The 18,061-nt window shown below is 42.5% G+C and overlaps 1 protein-coding gene across 9 annotated transcripts in view; it reads right to left on the reverse strand.

The window, feature by feature from the left end:
* Window positions 1-18,061, reverse strand: part of ST3GAL3 (ST3 beta-galactoside alpha-2,3-sialyltransferase 3) — a 212,914-nt gene that overhangs the window by 119,451 nt on the left and 75,402 nt on the right. For all 9 annotated transcript variants that reach the window (XM_054165700.1, XM_054165706.1, XM_054165704.1 and 6 more), the window contains one exon: window positions 5,119-5,211. In XM_054165700.1, the coding sequence (XP_054021675.1) occupies window positions 5,119-5,211 (93 nt within the window). The remainder of the gene's footprint in view (window positions 1-5,118; window positions 5,212-18,061) is intronic.

Consider the following 18,061-nt stretch of genomic DNA (forward strand, 5'->3'; position numbering starts at 1 on the left):
AATATTTACATTTAATAGCTCCAAATCTTGTACTGAGGGAAGCAATCACATACATCATCTTCGCCGTGACATTCACTATATTACACATACTTGTGAACATTCTCTGTTTGCTCTATGTCAAACTGGAAAGTCTAAGTCAATTTGATCTTTTGTGGTCTTGTCTTCATTACCACTATGTATATCTAATTCTTCTAGATCTGATTCAAAATTAATTGCAGAGAATCAGATGTGTTATTGAAGACACAAGGGGCACATGGGGTATTTATGCAGTGTCGTAACAAATGGGTTTTCTCCATTTATCTCCTAAGACATCTGCAGTCTTTTAACCATCACTGGTAAGTCACAGAACAATCCATAGTAATTCCAAGACCTCTTTCCTGATTTTCAAGGCATACCTTGGCCCATCATTAGGTATATGCTGCCAGGTCAGCCTTTTCAACAAACACTACCTTACAACTGAATTTGGAGTGCTATTTTGTTGACTCAGTGCTGTGAGATCCCTCTGACATTCCTCACAGTCAGTTTTTGGTCTTGCTACCTGGAAAAATGTGTCAGTGCTTCTATTTATCCTCCATTCCAGACAGTTTATGAACACTGGGACAGCAGAGATCCTAGCAAACACTCCCCAGAGGACTCCAGGGGTAACACCCAGATCTTTTATTTCCATACAGTTTCTTTACCTAGTCACGAGTCAGCACTAGAATCATAGAATCAAAAAGGTTGGAAGAGACCTCAAAGATCACCAAGTCCAACCTGAAGACTACACCAGTTAAATTTCCCAAAAGTCTTGGAAACAAAGTGCTACATTGCTTGTTTGTTTTTAAAGCTATCCAGAGAGAGTGTTAGTTAAATCATATTAATCAAATGCTCATCCAGTCACCCAGCAGATCACAGTATCACCAAGGTTGGAAGACGCCACAAAGATCACCAAGTCCAACCTGTCACCACAGACCTCATGACTAGACCATGGCATCAAGTGCTATGTCCAGGGACAGACTTCCTGCTGGAGAAGACAACTTGACTCCTCTTCATCATCACCTTTATTCCTGTGAACAAACACTAATTCTATTCGTTTTATAGTTTCTACCAAGTTGTCTATTACAGAAACCAGGCTCACTATTAGTTTCCAGTTCCCCAAGTGCTCCACAAGGCCCCTCTTGAAAAGCCTGACACCTTTACTGCTTTTCATTCTTCCACTCTAAGGCCAATTTAAGCATTGATTATACACAACTGTGTGTAACTCGGACACTTCACCACCGAGTTCGTCACAAAGTGAGAACTTTTCCTAGCAATTCGTTGTGCCAGTTCACTCCAAAACATCAACCCTTTGTCAGCTTCCCCCAGCCTGTACCCCAGAAAGGAAAGCTCCATGTGGGAACTGTTCTGCAGAGAGTAACAATGCAAATAATTCCTCTGCTATGCCTTTACCTTCCCTTAACTCACACGTAATACCACGATCATCTATCAGCACATCAGGATCTCTGGCAAGAGTTCTGCTTTTGACAGTTAGACAAAAAGCTTTTTTTATTTTTATTTTTTTTTAAAAAATACCTTTATAAACTTGCTCCTCAACATTTTTTTGGCCTACCTCATTAAGGTTTATATTTAACTTGCCAAAGGTAATGCTCTTTCCTAGTCTCCTCATTTGGATACAACTCCCGCTTCAGAAAGATGACTTATTTCTGGGAGTCTTGTTTACTTTAGTGTTGAAGCCAGTCCTTGTTCCTTTTTGTGGCTTTCCTTCAATGTCTTATTTCCCCTCCCTTCTTGGACTGTCACCATCAAAACTGGACATAGTATTCTGAAAGCCTTGGCTTGTGAGATTTTGGGGGGAGTTGGGCTTTACAGTTTTAAAACAGTGCTGCACACAAAATTCCCCAACCTATCTGTGCACTTATGAACCCCAAACAGCATTTCAGCTGATTATTTTGCTGAGATTACATGAAGCTTTCTCTGTATCTGTTTCCAAGACAGTTTTCCTATCTTGAAGGTATAATTTGCATTTGTTCCACCCAGATGTCTTATTTCATATTAGATGTATTAACAGATCTTCTGTTGGACTGGGGCCATTTAAATCAGGCAATCCAAATTGTTCTCTGAATGTAACTAATCCTTTATTTAGTACTCTCCAATAAGCGTACCATCTGCACACTCACACTTAACCTAGGATTTTCCCCAGCTAGGATTATTGATGAAGACATCAAGCATTGCTAGAATGAGAACTGATTTGAGTGAGGAGCTTGTGGAAAAAAAAAAAAGGGGGGGAAAAAAAGTTCAAACAAAATTTAGTCTTTCTTTACCAGCAACCATATTTTGAGGGCACTGCTCTTTGATTCATCTAGCCTGGTAAAGTCTGAACTCACATTGTTACCATCAGAGAAGCACTAACTAAGAAGAGTTACATTCTCAGGAAAGTATGTATTCTATCCCAACTATTTCCATCGTATTTTGACTATTTACATTTACAATTGCACTAAAAAGTCATGAACCTTTAGAAGGAGAAAACATTTATTCATTTTATTCCTGTCTGAAAACAGCCAAACCAACTTTATCCAAATAATTTTACAATAACCAACCAAACCACAAGTTTTATGGCAAAGACCAAGCCTGAAAACTGTCAGCAACAGAGATGATGTTTTCCTAATGATACAAGCAACTGAAAAATGAAAGCTAGAACATAAGAAATCATGCAGCTCAAATTGTTAAATCAGCAGGGAAACTAATTTGGTTTTCAGAGTTCCAAATACTAAATTATGATACTTGTCCTGCTAATATTAACTTTGCATAACCTTTCAGTACAAGAGAAGTTGTAGGAAATAAAGAATCTTAAGTGTAGCAAGGAATTCTTTGCAGCCATCCTTACATGAGTCCTAGGTAAAACAATGAAATGTTCAACACTGAATTAAATTAATAAAGAATTAAAGGATATCCTGGGGAAAAAAAAATATCAAGCTTAGTGAGGTTTAGGGTTCCTGTTAGAGAAGCAACTGAAAATAAATTCCCAGTGATGGTGTCTTTAGAATTATGAATATGATTTTTCAGTATCTGAACATGACAACAGCCACCTGGATAGACTAGAGACAAGTGACTGCCTCTCTGCATGGTTTTAGTTCAAGAAGGTGACTGAAAACTGCAAATGGTTACTGAGAGAGAAAAAAAAAGTAACATTTTGGATTCTAGCAGAAAATGTCCTTCTGGAAGCCAAAGTCTTAAATAAACTTTAAATAAAAAAAAAAAGAGAGAGAGACTAATGTCTTTGCAACAATGAGTTCATCCATGGGAATAATGTAGCACACATGATCAAATTCTCCATCAGCTGATATCTTTAAATCACACTAACTAATCTGTGAACAAGAGGACACAGTCTCAAGCTGCACCAGGGGAAGTTTAGGCTGGAGGTGAGGAGAAAGTTCTTCACTGAGAGAGTTGTTAGCTATTGGAATGGGCTGCCCAGGGAGGTGGTGGAGTCACCATCCCTGGAGGTGTTCAAGAGGGGATTGGACGTGGCACTTGGTGCCATGGTTTAGTCATGAGGTCTGTGGTGACAGGTTGGACTTGTTGATCTTTGAGGTCTCTTCCAACATTGGTGATTCTGTGATATGGCTCAGAATAAGGGACTATTAATGGCATTTTTCTGGCCTTACCAACTGTGCTAAGCAGTCTTCCTTCTTTAGTGTATATCATTTTATCTCTGCAGAACCAGTATGTAACAACAGCCATGCCATGGAAAGGGCAATTAGGTTTCAGTTGTATAAAGAAAAGAAGGCTTCAGCTTCAGACATCTCACCACAGTTAAAATACCTTCTATGCCTCTTCTATGGTATTTACATTGAATATGTACACAAACACAGATCTGAAAGCACTCAGAAAGTTCTTACAAGATGATGATGATAATGTATCTTCCTTCCCTTCCAGCATTTATTTATGTTCTAACCAGAGTTGCAAAATTCACACAGAAGATCATACTGATAATTGTTTGGTTTATGCTGGTGTCTCAACAGCACAGTCTCAGCACTCAGTGTTTTGGTTTGGGTTTAAGGTCTGGCTGCAGCATGTGCTGCTTACAAGGCAACATCAAATTTTTTGCCTTTAAGAATTTGAAGTTTGCAGATACCATGTTTGCCAACAAAACCAGATGGAATATACCACCAGTTTTCAGGCTTGGTCTGAAGGCCATGCTCACACATCTTAATCTCTCCATGTGCAAGTCATGGAATACCTCCTCAAAGGAAAGAAAACATCTTTTAGAAGAGTACTACTTGTGTTAAAAAGTCTATGATCAGTTTGCCATCTTTCCCACATGCATTAGAAGCTTGTACAAAGGTCAAATAACCACTCAAATCTTCCATTTGATGAAGCAAACTGAGATACTTGAGCCTCAACAGCATAATGTTCCTGCTAATCTATCTTCTGAACTGCCTGAACTGTCTTCCAGCAATTCTACAAACTCCCTGAAATGCAGAAGCCACCTGGTGCATAAGAGAAAGCCAGAAGCTAAATTTAAAAGCAAGTATTGGTCACTGTGTTATGATTACATTCTTTACTTCTGTGAGCTGTTGAACAGTACTGCAACTTCCCACTTGTGCAGAGGGAAACTAATTCTGAAGAAGCCAGTAACACTTAAGCTAACAATACCTACTCAACACAGTAAGATGCAGAACTTGCTACTAACATGTCTTACACTCTTTAGAATATGCTACTGCAAAGTCTGCTGGTACGTGAGGGATGCTTTACCCTGTTCTTCAAAGTGAAAAGACCAACCAACCAAAGACCACACTTTACTACTTGAGACAACTTAAGCTGTCACTTCATGGCTGATGCTTCCTAAGGATTTATCATCCGGTACCAGCAGTGAGCTCGACCACATCCTGCGCTGAGGATGTAATTTGCTTCATTATTAAAGACACAGAATTCTCTACTCTTCGAGCAAGCAAGTCAGACTGAAATCAACTCAGTGCTACTGATCACTCAAATAGCCCAGAATTTCAACATTGGTCTCCCTTGAACCAACCAAATGAGAGAGCAATGACACTTTTCAAGACACTTTGCAGATCACTTACCTTGAAGGATGAGAAGTCATCAAAGGAAGAGGGAAAACAACAACCAGGAATTACTTACTTAGGGAAGATGACAGTCATGAGCGCTGATGCATAACCAGGCTTGCACACTCCCTCAGAGAAATTTGCATACTTTGATGCCAGTTCTGGAGGCCTGTGAAAAAAACAGAGAGAATCAGGTCTCCCCTAGCTATGACTTTCACATTTATCCAAGTTGTATTTTTCCTCACAGCTTGTCTGAAAAACAGCTGTGAGGAACAACAGCAAACACAGATGAGTATTTATTTCTTGCAGTATAGCATCACAGGATAACAACAAAAAAAGGACAGGGTTAAAGTGAAAGACCACTAAACCCACTAGTTTTGCTACAAGCTTTTCATATTTAGGAAGTAAAGCTTATGGAAGTAAAAACAAAAAAAAAATCAAAGTAGCATTTTTAGACTTCAACCTTTCAAGAGGAAGAAAACACAAGCATAATTTTGGCTGTTTTTCTACAGAATGAACAAAGTTGAAATTATAGAATATTAATTTGAAGATACCTTTAGAGCATTTGAAACAAACTGCTGAGCAGTTCTGACAGGCTACCATCAAGGGATGCATGCTTCCTGTATTTGGAACAGATAACATGGTTGCCATACTGTCGAGATGTGTCTTAATCCATCTTGCCCAGTGATTTTTAAGGCCAAATTAAGATTATTTAGGGCATTTTCCTATTTTTTTTACAGAAACAAGATCAAGAAGAAAAGATATTGAAATCCTGTAAATACTTTTACCACAGATCTACTGAATGACCTGGAAAAAGCATTTTATTTGTGTCCCTGCTCACCACAAATGAAATTTTTACATTCATCCTTTCCCTGAAAACATTATAAGGGTTGACTCATTTGTGCTTTCATAGTAAGATTAAGATACCTTAGTGTCAGTTACAGTATGAGAATTATTAACATTCCTTCAACAACAACAACAAAAGAGTTTACATGCTCAAAATTCAGTGGAAGTTGTAAGTATTAACTACTGCAAAGAGTTGACTGATGATATTGTGTTTGTTCTACCATTTCATTTAGCAGTAGGCAAGCAGTGAAAGTTTTTTTTCCTGCAGGTCAATCAACAGTAGGAGTCAAATGAAGAAACAATGCACATCTATACTGCAGATCCACAAAAATAGTTCTGAAGACTCCATTATTATCACAATCATGATTTCTTTTGCACATGTCACCAACATGTACATCACCAGTGTCCAGTTACTGCTAAATGCAACGAGCATGGATTCAAAGAATTTCAAGTGAGTGGACCCTTGAGCTGAAGACAAAGGCCTGGAGGAACTGTGAGCAGTGATGCAAACAGAATCCTGGCAGGCAAAATTATGTATCTGAATCATAGAATCAATAAGATTGGAAAAGACCTCAGAGATCATCAAGTCCAACCTGTCACCCAAGACCTCATAACTACTAAACCATGGCACCAAGTGCCACGTCCAATCCCCTCTTGAACACCTCCAGGGACAGTGACTCCACCACCTCCCTGGGCACCCCATTCCAATGGCTAACAACTCTCTCTGTGAAGAACTTTCTCCTCACCTTGTGCCTAAACTTCCCCTGGTGCAGCTTGAGACTGTATCCTCTTGTTCTGGTGCTGGTTGCCTGGGAGAAGAGACCAACCCCTACCTGGTTACAACCTCCCTTCAGGTAGTTGTAGACAACAATAAGGTCTCCCCTGAGTCTCCTCTTCTCCAGGCTAAATGACCCCAGCTCCCCCAGCCTCTCCTCATAGGGATTGTGCTCCAGACCTCTCACCAGCTTTGTTGCCCTTCTCTGGACATGTTCCAGCAACCCAACATCTTTCCTAAACTGAGGGGCCCAGACCTGGACACAGTGCTGAGCACGGGGGCAGAATGACCTCCCTGCTCTTGCTGGCCACACTATTCCTGACACAGGCCAGGATGCCATTGGCCTTCTTGGCCACCTGGGCACACTGCTGGCTCATGTTCAGCCTACTATCAACCAGTACCCCCAGGTCACTTTCTGCCTGGCCGCTCTCCAGCCACTCTGACCCCAGCCTGTAGCACCGCCTGGCGTTGTTGTGGCCATCGTGTAGAACCCAGCACAGAGATATGTTAAATCTCATGATACATACATACAGGTGTAACAACCCAAATCCACAAGTTTGGTTTCTGTAGGTGATATTATATTACACATCCCTAAATGACAGAGATGAAAAAGCATCTAAAGATGTGAGAATCCACAAGTTGGAATCCTGAAGACTTGTACTGAATGATTTGTGTTCTGACTCTGGTCAGGATCTCTTTAAAAATAGGCAGAGGAAGGATAGGGCACTGCTGATGGAACAGAAGGCTTTAATAGTGCTAAAATATATCCCCTCCTGATACAGTCAAGAGGGACAGCAAACTGTACAGATCACAGCTCATTGCAGCATTTTAGAGATGAAGACATGTGGGAAATCACAGTCTTTATCAAGCAAGCCTAAGTGTTGCCAGACTTTTACTGTTCAAGCAATACACAGAAATGTCTAATACCAAATCTTGAAAAGTAAGTACAAAGCAACTGGAATTTATCTGCAGCCACCATGGCAGTGAGTCATTGCTGGCAAACTTTGCCAGCTATTTCAACAGGAGGCCTTTCTCCAAAGACCTCAGTGGTCAGAAAATATCTTGTGCCACAAACACAGACATTTTTCTCTTTCCTGATTTAATGGCTCTCTCATTATCAAATTTAAATGTCACTCAAGATACCCACCATGGTATTTCTGCAACAGAATAGCAGGCTGAAACCTCTGTGCATTTGAGTGGCACAGAATGACAATCAGAGCCATATACTGATGGTGGAGCTGTCAATTACAAAACCACAATGATAGTCAGAGCTGCTACAGCCTCAGGCCCTGAGCTGTTAAGATTTCTTGGATGTGATGAAGTTCATGATCCAGAGTGCCAGAGGCAGAACAATTCTCATAAACCAGTTGTTGCTGACATCTCCTATCATTCACCACTTGCTCATCCCCTTTCTTCCAGCCACACTGAGTCAGCAGGCTACATCAAACTAAAAATGGGCACCTTACATTTTAAATCTACCTAAGGACACATTTCACTTGTTTGGTTTCTTCAGATTACACAGGACACACTGTCACAGCCAGCATGCTCACCACCACATGCCTGTATTAGGTGTAACTCAAAGCAAAATACTTAAGAGTAAGGCTGGATACAGCCTTGCTGTTCACTAATCTGTTATCACATGAAGACATGCAAACTAACATAGCTTGAGAGATCTACATTTGCTTTGTGTTTTTCTTTCCCTGCTAGAGTCACAGATCTCACAGAGAATGCTTTCCCATAAATCAGATGGCAAAACACCCTGCATGAAGTGTCCCATAGAGAACTTCCCATTTTTCAAATTCAGCTGTGTAAAACCATGCTAGTTGGTAGTACAGCAGGCACACAGTTGTGTAATAAAGGCACCAAACAAAAGCATATGGGTAAGCATCACCATACTTGATGACAACATACCTACTACACTGCTGCATATATTACAGCTTCTTTGATTGTGCTTCTTCTTTCCAAATGGAAGAAGCAGTATTACTGAAAATACATCCTACCTGACAAATAGAAGCTGCCTGACAAACCAGCAAAACATGGTGCACAGCATCATAAGAGCTTTTATTTGGTTTTTGCTCTACAATCCTGAACATTACTTACAACAGATGAGTAAAGAACTATGCACCAAACCAAGCAATACTGCTTTCTTAGCTCTTGACTAGTACATAGCTAGCTCACTAGCTGCATTACTGAGCCTAGGAATAGAATAGAATAGACCAGACCAGACCAGACCAGAAAAGACCTCCGAGATCATCAAGTCCAACCTGCCATCCAACGCTATCTAATCAACTAAACCATGGCACCAAGCACCCCATCCAATGGCCAATCACTCTTTCTATGAAGAACTTCTTCCTATCATCCAGCCTAAACCTCCCCTGGCACAGCTTGAGACTGTGTCCTCTTGTTCTGGTGCTGGTTGCCTGGGAGAAGAGACCAACCCCCACCTAGCTACAACTTCCCTTCAAGTAGTTGGAGACAGCAATAAGATCTCCTTTGCGCCTCCTCCTCTCCAAGCTAAGTAACCCCAGCTCCCTCAGCCTCTCCTCACAGGGCTTGTGCTCCAAACCCCTCCCCAGCTTTGTTGCCCTTCTCTGGACACTTTCCAGCACCTCAATATCTTTCCTAAAATGAGGGGCCCAGAACTGGACACAGAACTCAAGGTGTGGCCTAACCAGTGCTGAGTACAGGGCAGAATGACCTCCCTGCTCCTGCTGGCCACACTGTTCCTGATGCAGGCCAGGATGCCATTGGGCTTCTTGGCCACCTGGGCACACTGCGGTCTCATGTTCAGCCTACTATCAACCAGTACCCCCAGGTCCCTCTCTGCCTGCCTGCTCTCCAGCCACTCTGACCCCAGCCTGTAGCACTGCATGGGGTTGTTGTGGCCAATGTGTAGAACCCGGCACTTGGATGTGTTAAATCTTATGCCGTTGGACTCGGCCCATCAGTCACACACTGATGACACAGAAAACTCTTGCAGTAAGCCAGTAAGGGCTATAGTAGCTGTTCTGGCATGAAAGTGCAAATCTCCTCTATATCTTCTGGTTCCAAACTTTATTACAGCTCCTGATTCTTATGTGCCTTAGTTACAGCGAAAGCATTAGCTGGGTGGAGGTAAAGAGCTAGCAGAGACAGCAGAAAGGATATCACAGAATGTCAGGGGCTGGAAGGGACTTGAAAGGTCATGCAGTCCAACCCCGCTGCCAGAGCAGGATCACCTAGAGCAGGCCACACAGGAACGCATCCAGAGAGGTCTTGGATATCTCCAGAGAGGGAGACTCCACAACCCTCTGGGGCAGCCTGTTCCAGTGTTCCACCACCCTCACAATGTCACACTGCCCCTTGTCCTGTCATTGGGTGTCACCAAGAAGAGCCTGACTCCATCCTCTTGGCACTCACCCTCTATCTATTTATAATTAATGAGGTCACCTCTCAGTCTCCACTTCTCCAAACTAAAGAGCCCCAGCTCCCTCAGTCTCTCATTGCTCTCTACAACTACCTGAAAGGTGGTTGTAGAGAGCAATGAGACCAACCCCAGGAAGGGGTTGGTCTCTTCTCCCAGGCAACCAGCACCAGAACAAGAGGACACAGTCTCAAGCTGTACCAGGGGAAGTTTAGGCTCGAGGTGAGGAGAAAGTTCTTCACAGGGAGAGTCATTCACCATTGGAATGTGCTGCCCAGGGAGGTGGTGGAGTCACCATCCCTGGAGGTGTTCAAGAGGGAATTGGACATGGCACTTGGTGCCATGGTCTAGTCATGAGGTCTGTGGTGACAGGTTGGCCTCGATGATCTTTGAGGTCTCTTCCAACCTTGGTGATACTGTGATCCTGTCTCTCCTCGTAAGGAAGATGTTCCACTCCCTTAATCATTTTTGTGGCTCTGTGCTGGACTCTGTCAAGCAGTTCCCTGTCCTTGAACTGAGTGGCCCAGAACTGGCCACAATATTCCAGACGCAGCCTCACCTGGGCAGAGTAGAGGGGGAGAAGAACCTCTCTTGACCTACTGACCACACCCCTTCTAATCCAACCCAGAACGAGATTGGCCTTCCTGGCCACAAGAGCACACTGCTCTTAGACAACTCTCTGAACCCTTAAATTTTGCTCAGATTTTGTGCAGGAAAAAACCCCCAGTGAGATAATAACTTTATCCAGATTAAATAAGAGAAGCAATTCATAGTCAGTAACCGTAAACACATGCAGTTTTTAAACAAGTGCCTGCATGAGTGGGAAGCTGAAGGGAAGCAATTATCTTATTCCACTGAAACTAAAATCTGGCTATTTTCTTATGAGACTGGCACACATCCTGAATTCTTAAGAAATTCTGTGCCTCCCTACCCTGTTGTGTAGATAACAATCTGAACAAAATTTCACAGTTTGGATAAGTTAAAAATCCAGCTGCTTTCAGAGGATTTACAAAAAGTAACAAGATGCTTTTTTCCCCCCCTCCTGCTTGCACTTGGCAGAGCTGTGCCTTCTTTGACTCTCAACTATGAAAACGTCACTGGGGTTAATTCCTTCATCATGTCATCCTCACAGGACTGGAATCTAAAATCCATTAAAAAACAAACCCCACCACCCTAAATTAGCAACACAAACTTGGTGTTTGGACCTCTGAGGAAAAAAAAAAAGTAGTAATAAACTGCCTGCAACTAAGCTCATGTAATTGAATATTACAAAACATACTTCCAGAGACAGATTTTGCTGCTTCACCTTCCACGTGGAATTTAAATTGGGGGCTCCAAAAACTCAAAAAACTTCACCTGCCTGAGGTCATCTTATTTGATGACAGATTTCTCTTGCTGTTACTTTTGCACACAAAATATAAGTGTTTTTACATTCTGAAAACAAGGAAAAGGAGTCCTTTAACAACGTGCTCCCTAGGTTGACCCTTCACCTTAGAACACAGAATAAACCAGGTTGGAAGAGACCTTCAAGATCATCGCGTCCAACCTATCAACCAATCCAACCCACCTAAACAACTAACCCATGGCACCAAGCACCCCATCAAGTCTCCCCCTGAACACCTCCAATGATGGTGACTCCACCACCTCCCTGGGCAGCCCATTCCAAAGGGCAATCAATCTCTCTGTATGGAACTTCTTCCTAACCTCCAGCCTAAACCTCCCCTGGCGCAGCCTGAGGCTTCTTTTCCTCTGGTCCAAAATAACCCAAGTTAAATATCTGCAGAGCATCTCTATAAAGTGTATGTCATCGTACCTGAAGGATGAACAGAAGATGTGATGAGAATATGAAATCAGAGGCACATAAAGCATTGTTATTTTATAATAGTAGTATCATAGTACCAGTCAGGGTTGGAAGGGACCACAAGGATCATCTAGTTCCAACCCCCCTGCCACGGGCAGGGACACCCCACACTAGATCAGGCTGGCCAGAGCCTCATCCAGCCTGGGCTTAAACACCTCCAGGGACGCCACCCCAACCACCTCCCTGGACAACCCGTTCCAGGGCTTCACCACTCTCATGGTGAAGAACTGCCTCCTCACATCCAGCCTGAATGTCCCCACCTCCAGCTTCATTCCATTCCCCCTAGTCCTATCACTACCTGATACCCTGATAATAAGTGCTATGAAATAATATTAGCAAGTTATTAGGCAGATCAAAAAAGGGCAGGTGACTAAATCAAAGATGTTAGTGCTGAGACCCCTTATTCACAGTACATGAGATTCTGGGCATTTTGTTTTAGATAAAGCTCCAGTCAGATTCCTTGGACCAGATGTATTCATTACATAAATTCATGCACTCAGTGTTGACCAAAAGGCCAAGATTTAGTTTGGAAACTTATGTGCCCTAGTAAATATTGCTGCATTTCATAGACCCCAGGAATAAAGCTTTCAGTTTATTTTCCCCCCAAATACACCCAGGGTAACATTTCGATTAGCACACAGTTGAAAAGATTGCTTCAAAAGTGCAGGACTGCTCTAAGACAGACACTAATGAAGGCACAACCAGAGTGGCTGGGGTGTACAATATCTGATTTATATTTCAATTAATATCAAAGGGTCACAGATCTTTGAATCTTGTTTTATACATCACTTATGGCCTAACACTGCTTCCAGTCCTCAATATGCTTTTTTGTAATATATCATAAGCTTGCAAAGAAAAAAACCCACCTTCATTACAGACTGTTATACTCACAGCAAACATGGGAAGACACCTTTAGCAGGCCTTTAGCAGGCCTGGTGATGCAGCTCTTTTAGTCTTTTAGTTACTGCTCTTCAGCCAGAGCAAGAGAAGTCCAGGCCAGGCAGAGAGGGACCTGGGGGCGCTGGTTGATGGTAGGCTGAACATGAGCCTGCAGTGTGCCCAGGAAGCCAAGAGGGCCAAGGGCATCCTGGCCTGCATCAGGAACAGTGTGGCCAGCAGGAGCAGGGAGGTCATTCTGCCCCTGTACACTGCACAGGTTAGGATGCACCTCAAGTACTGTGTCCAGGTCTGGGCCCCTCAGTTTAGGAAGGATGTTGACTTGCTGGAGAGTGTCCAGAGAAGGGCAACAAAGTTGGTGAGGGGCTTGGACACAAGCCCTATGAGGAGAGGCTGAGGGAGCTGGGGTTGCTTAGCCTGGAGAAGAGGAGACTCAGGGCAGACCTTATTGCTCTCTACAACTACCTGAAGGGAGGTTGTAGACAGGCAGAGGTTGGTCTCTTCTCCGAGGCAACCAGCACCAGAACAAGAGGACACAGTCTCAAGCTGCACCAGGGGAGGTTTAGGCTGGAGGTTAGGAGGAAGCTTCACAGAGAGAGAGTGATTGCCCATTGGAATGGGCTGCCCAAAGAGGTGGTGGAGTCACCATCATTGGAGGTGTTCAGGAGGAGACTTGATAGGGTGCTTGGTTGCATGGTTTAGTTGATTAGGTGGTGTTGGATGATAGGTTGGACACGATGATCTTGAAGGTCTCTTCCAACCTGGTTTGTTCTATACAATTCTATTAACAGCAGCAGCAGGCTTCACACGTATGGTAGTCATTTCCCAAGAAGGGACTGAAAAACTTATTTGCACATCTCATTTTGTAAGGAGAGTCATAATTATCACATCATTTTGACAGCTGGAATCTTCTTGAGTGCAAGACACCATGGAAACAAGATGAACTGATGAACCCTCCTCTTGATACGTGGCTGGAGCTTCACGTTCAGCAGAAGCACTGAGAAGTTTCAGGAACTGTGATTACAGCTCTGTCAGAAGTGTACAAAGGTGGGTTCAAAGAATTGCACGGCCTGATCACCTGATACTTGCTAGTTTTCTAGTTCCAACTGAGGGGAAAAAATCCCAAACAAAATAAAGAGAGGAGATAGAAAGGAGAAGAAAAGCAGAGTGCTTACACTGAAGGAGACAGGAAGTGCATCTATCACACTATATCCAGCTAAACAGATGTAAATATTTTCAAATGTTACTTCACTATGTAAGCAGATTTCTCAAGGAGGTCGGATGACTGAATAGGAGAGATGGCCCAAATCCCTCTTCCTAAGAATGCTAAATGCATGTTAAAAAAAAGAAGTCCTGTTCTGCTTCTCCACTAAGAATTATGGCTTCTTAGGAAATGAATTTCTTAGCAGCAAAGACAATCAACACATTTTTATTTATTTATTTGGACTCCTGAAGAACACCAGCTGAAGAAGATTAAGTTGCATTCAAGTGGCTCAGGAAAACAAAGTTTTAAAGAGATCCACTGAAACCCATGACTCACTTTCACAGCCCTGAATGAAGACTTAACCCAAAGCTTCTTTAAGAAGTACATGCTGAGCAGAGGGGTGCTGAGAGCCATGAGCACTGGCAATGCCATTCACCCTTGGTGAAAGGGTAGCTTTGCACAAGCACACTGAAGAGGTTTCCATCCACAGAAAAGGCAGAAAACCCTCTTCCTTACTAAATTCTGCTGGAGTACTGTGTTCAGTTCTGGAGCCCCTATTACAAGAGGGATATGGAGATGCTGGAAGGTGTCCAGAGAAGGGCCACGAGGAGGAGCAGAGGGCTGGAGCACCTCTCCTATGAGGACAGACTGAAGGAGTTGGGGCTGTTCAGTTTGGAGAAGAGAAGGCTCTGAGGTGACCTAATTGTGGCCTTCCAGTATCTGAAGGGGGCTGACAAGAAGGCTGGGGAGGGAATTCTCAGGATATCAGGTAGTGATAGGACTAGGGGGAATGGAATGAAGCTGGAGGTGAGGAGATTCAGGCTGGATGTGTGGAGGAAGTTCTTCACCATGAGAGTGGTGAAGCCCTGGAATGGGTTGTCCAGGGAGGTGGTTGGGGCCCCATCCCTGGAGGTGTTTAAGCCCAGGCTGGATGAGGCTCTGGCCAGCCTGATCTAGTGTGGGGTGTCCCTGCCCATGGCAGGAGGGTTGGAACTAGATGATCCTTGTGGTCCCTTCCAACCCTGACTGATACTATGATACTAAGAATCAGATCACTAGGCAAAAGTAGTAACTTCAGATTAGCCTCTGCAGTGCTAAATACATAAACATCTTAAGAAATACAGCTGTAAGTGATTTCTCTATCAGAAAGGACTATAGCATTGTACCATCTCTTGGAGTTTACAGAATTGAACAATTCTGCCTGGAGCTGCTCGATTAATAACCTTTTATCAGATCCTAAGACATTCCCAGGCTCCTCGAGAACAAAAGAATCAGGATGTTTTCAAGCTAGAAAGTTCTTCTCTGCTTGCTTTAAATAAACAAATAAAGAAACCCAATGAGGAGTTTATAAAACTAGATTCAAGGGATGCAGATGAAAAAAAAACAACCACAAATCCACGAGAATTCCATGGCACATTTTGTACGTGACCTCATGCTGCGTGCTCCTCCAAGCATTGAGTAACATCCCTCATCTCCTGATCTCCTTTAGCTTTTATAAACTTTCCCCTTCTAAAAAAAACATAAAATCAAAAAATAAAAAATTCTGCTGCTGTTACATCTTACCTCTTAAGACTAGCAGCACAGAGAAAAAGCAGAGCTGTGTTCGAGTGGAGGCAGATAAGGAGTAAAGAAAACACTTCAGCTGAAGGTTAGTTTGTGTTTCTAAAGACACGTGGAAAGGAGAACACGACCGGCTGAAACACCAATTGTTAGACTAAACAAAAAAAAAAAGACACAAAAGAGAGACCTTTTGTTTTCACAGAAGGCAGCAGTTTACCAAAGAAAGAAAGAAAAAGGTTAAAAAAAAAATAAAATCAAAGATGACTGCTCCCTTAGTTTGAGTATTCATTAATCTTTGGATTCATAACCTTTGGACAAAGAAACTTATGATGATAAAGTAACTTGTTGATAATCAACATAATTCCTGAATGGATATTATTGATTTCTTTAAACATTTATTCTTGTTTCCACAGATCAGTTATTATGTGTTCCCATCCTCAGTAATACCTATCAACATTCTGGGTTTACAGATAAGCAACAAGGGTGATGCAATGAAGGACAGTTGCCATTTGGGAGGCTGGATGTGTTAGGACTCATCAGGCAATGAAAACTCCCTTAGCAGTCAATTGGGATTCCTACCTGAACTGCTTGCTGAAAGAAATGTCTAAAGTATGTCTAAATAAACTCCATTTCCCCACAGTCACAAGTGCTGATGCTCCCTACTATTTGAACACATAAATCTCAAAACCTGCTAAATGTACACGCTGCAGTTCTCTATTTAAATACCTCTTGAGCCCCACTGCCAGTACAGTGGCCATAAAAAGTGAAGCAATTAAAAGCCTGGAGGGAAATAAAACGCTCACCTACCACATCCATTTTCAGCCAAATGAAGGAATGCAAAAAGATAAATTGAAATGTCATAATTTTGTTGCTGTAACCCCTAAGTCTTCACCACCAGCCCTCATCTGTTACATCTACAAATGGACAATGCTTTCTTTGGATCAGGAACAGTGTTTTTCTACTTGTAGTGCAATGAATCCAGCAGTGTAGGTCCAGGAGAGAGAATCAAGTTCTGAAGAGATGAGAATAAGTAATTCAACCCAATGAGAATCCAGGAATCCCCTGTTCAGACTAGTAGGAATTGGTATATCTGAAAGCAAAACCACTCCCTCAGAGTCTGTACTGGGAGGGGGGAGGGAAGATCAGCTATGAATTCATGAAACATCATGGCCAAAATCAGTTTTACATCTATGGATACTACAGTTTGGCAGATTTGAATGCCAAAATCCAGTGCTTGGCAGTTTTAAATGCCAAATGAGATAATCAGGTTTTAACCACCACATCTTCTTCTGAAAAAAAAAATGCTGTTCATTTCATTGCAGAACACAGCCAGGCCACAGAACACATCATTTCAGAGGCATGCACAGTGTTTAGCTCGCTGTAAGAGCATACCAGCACAGCACAATGCTATGGAAAATAATCAGCAGCAATTTATTGTTCGCTATTTCCCACATCACTGGAACATCAACCAAAACTATCTTAAAGACAATAGAACAGCTTTCAGGTAATGTGCAGTTAATCAGTAGACTTCTTTCCATCAGCATGTTACAGAAGCCAGGTGTATAGGTGGGATCAAAAGCTATTAAGATGTCTAACAGCATCTCAAACTTTGGAACACCAAAGCTTCCTCTCTTTGGAAGCTGGAGAGCAACACTGGAGCAAGGATTGCCTCACGTTGGTGTATATTTCTCTTTCCCTAAACAATTCTAGAGAGCACTTTGAAACAAGACATTAAGGCAGGTGACTCTTTGGTCTGACAATTTTTGTTTTCCCACAAAGGAAGCTCAACCCTTTCTGTGCAGTAGCAGAGATACTGCAAAAGCAACTGAGATTGTGGTGACAGGTTGGACTTGATGATCTTTGAGGTCTCTTCCAACCTTGGTGATTCGGTGATTCTGTGAGAGAGACCAATCCTCAGGGGAATAAAACCTACTTGGAAAAATCTCTCAGAGCTGGCTGATAGCAAATCTTCAACAAGCACAGTTCACACCACCTTCATTTTTCAGTTTCTTTGGTCACTTTGCAGGGATAAGGATGATAAACATTGCCCTCAAAGTTTTCTTTGGAGGATCTGGACAGCTTGGGAGGGAATAACAACTTAACTCCTCCTAGCCAAAGGAAAAGAAGACTCTGGCAAGGGCTTTGAATATTTTCTTTTTTCCTTTTTCCACCCCCCTGGGCTAGACTGAAATTGAGACAAAACATCCACTGGTCAGTGAAGAAATTGCTTTAGATGCTATGTAGAGGTGACCTCACAGCTGGGAAATGTGGTTTAACAGTGGTTTTAGCAAACATTGTATATAGTCAAGAGGCTTTTAAATTCTCTCACTCTTATTTCCAAAGTATTAAGTCCAAAAAAAGCTGTCTTCACCAGCTTGTATTAGAGGCAGATGTCATGAATTCAAACTTACATCAATTAATCCACTAAGTATCACGGTGAAGTCTTAAGACGAGGAAGAGTACATGTTGGGTG

This window comes from Dryobates pubescens, chromosome 11 (assembly GCF_014839835.1).
Source record: "Dryobates pubescens isolate bDryPub1 chromosome 11, bDryPub1.pri, whole genome shotgun sequence".
NCBI classification, from domain to species: domain Eukaryota; kingdom Metazoa; phylum Chordata; class Aves; order Piciformes; family Picidae; genus Dryobates; species Dryobates pubescens.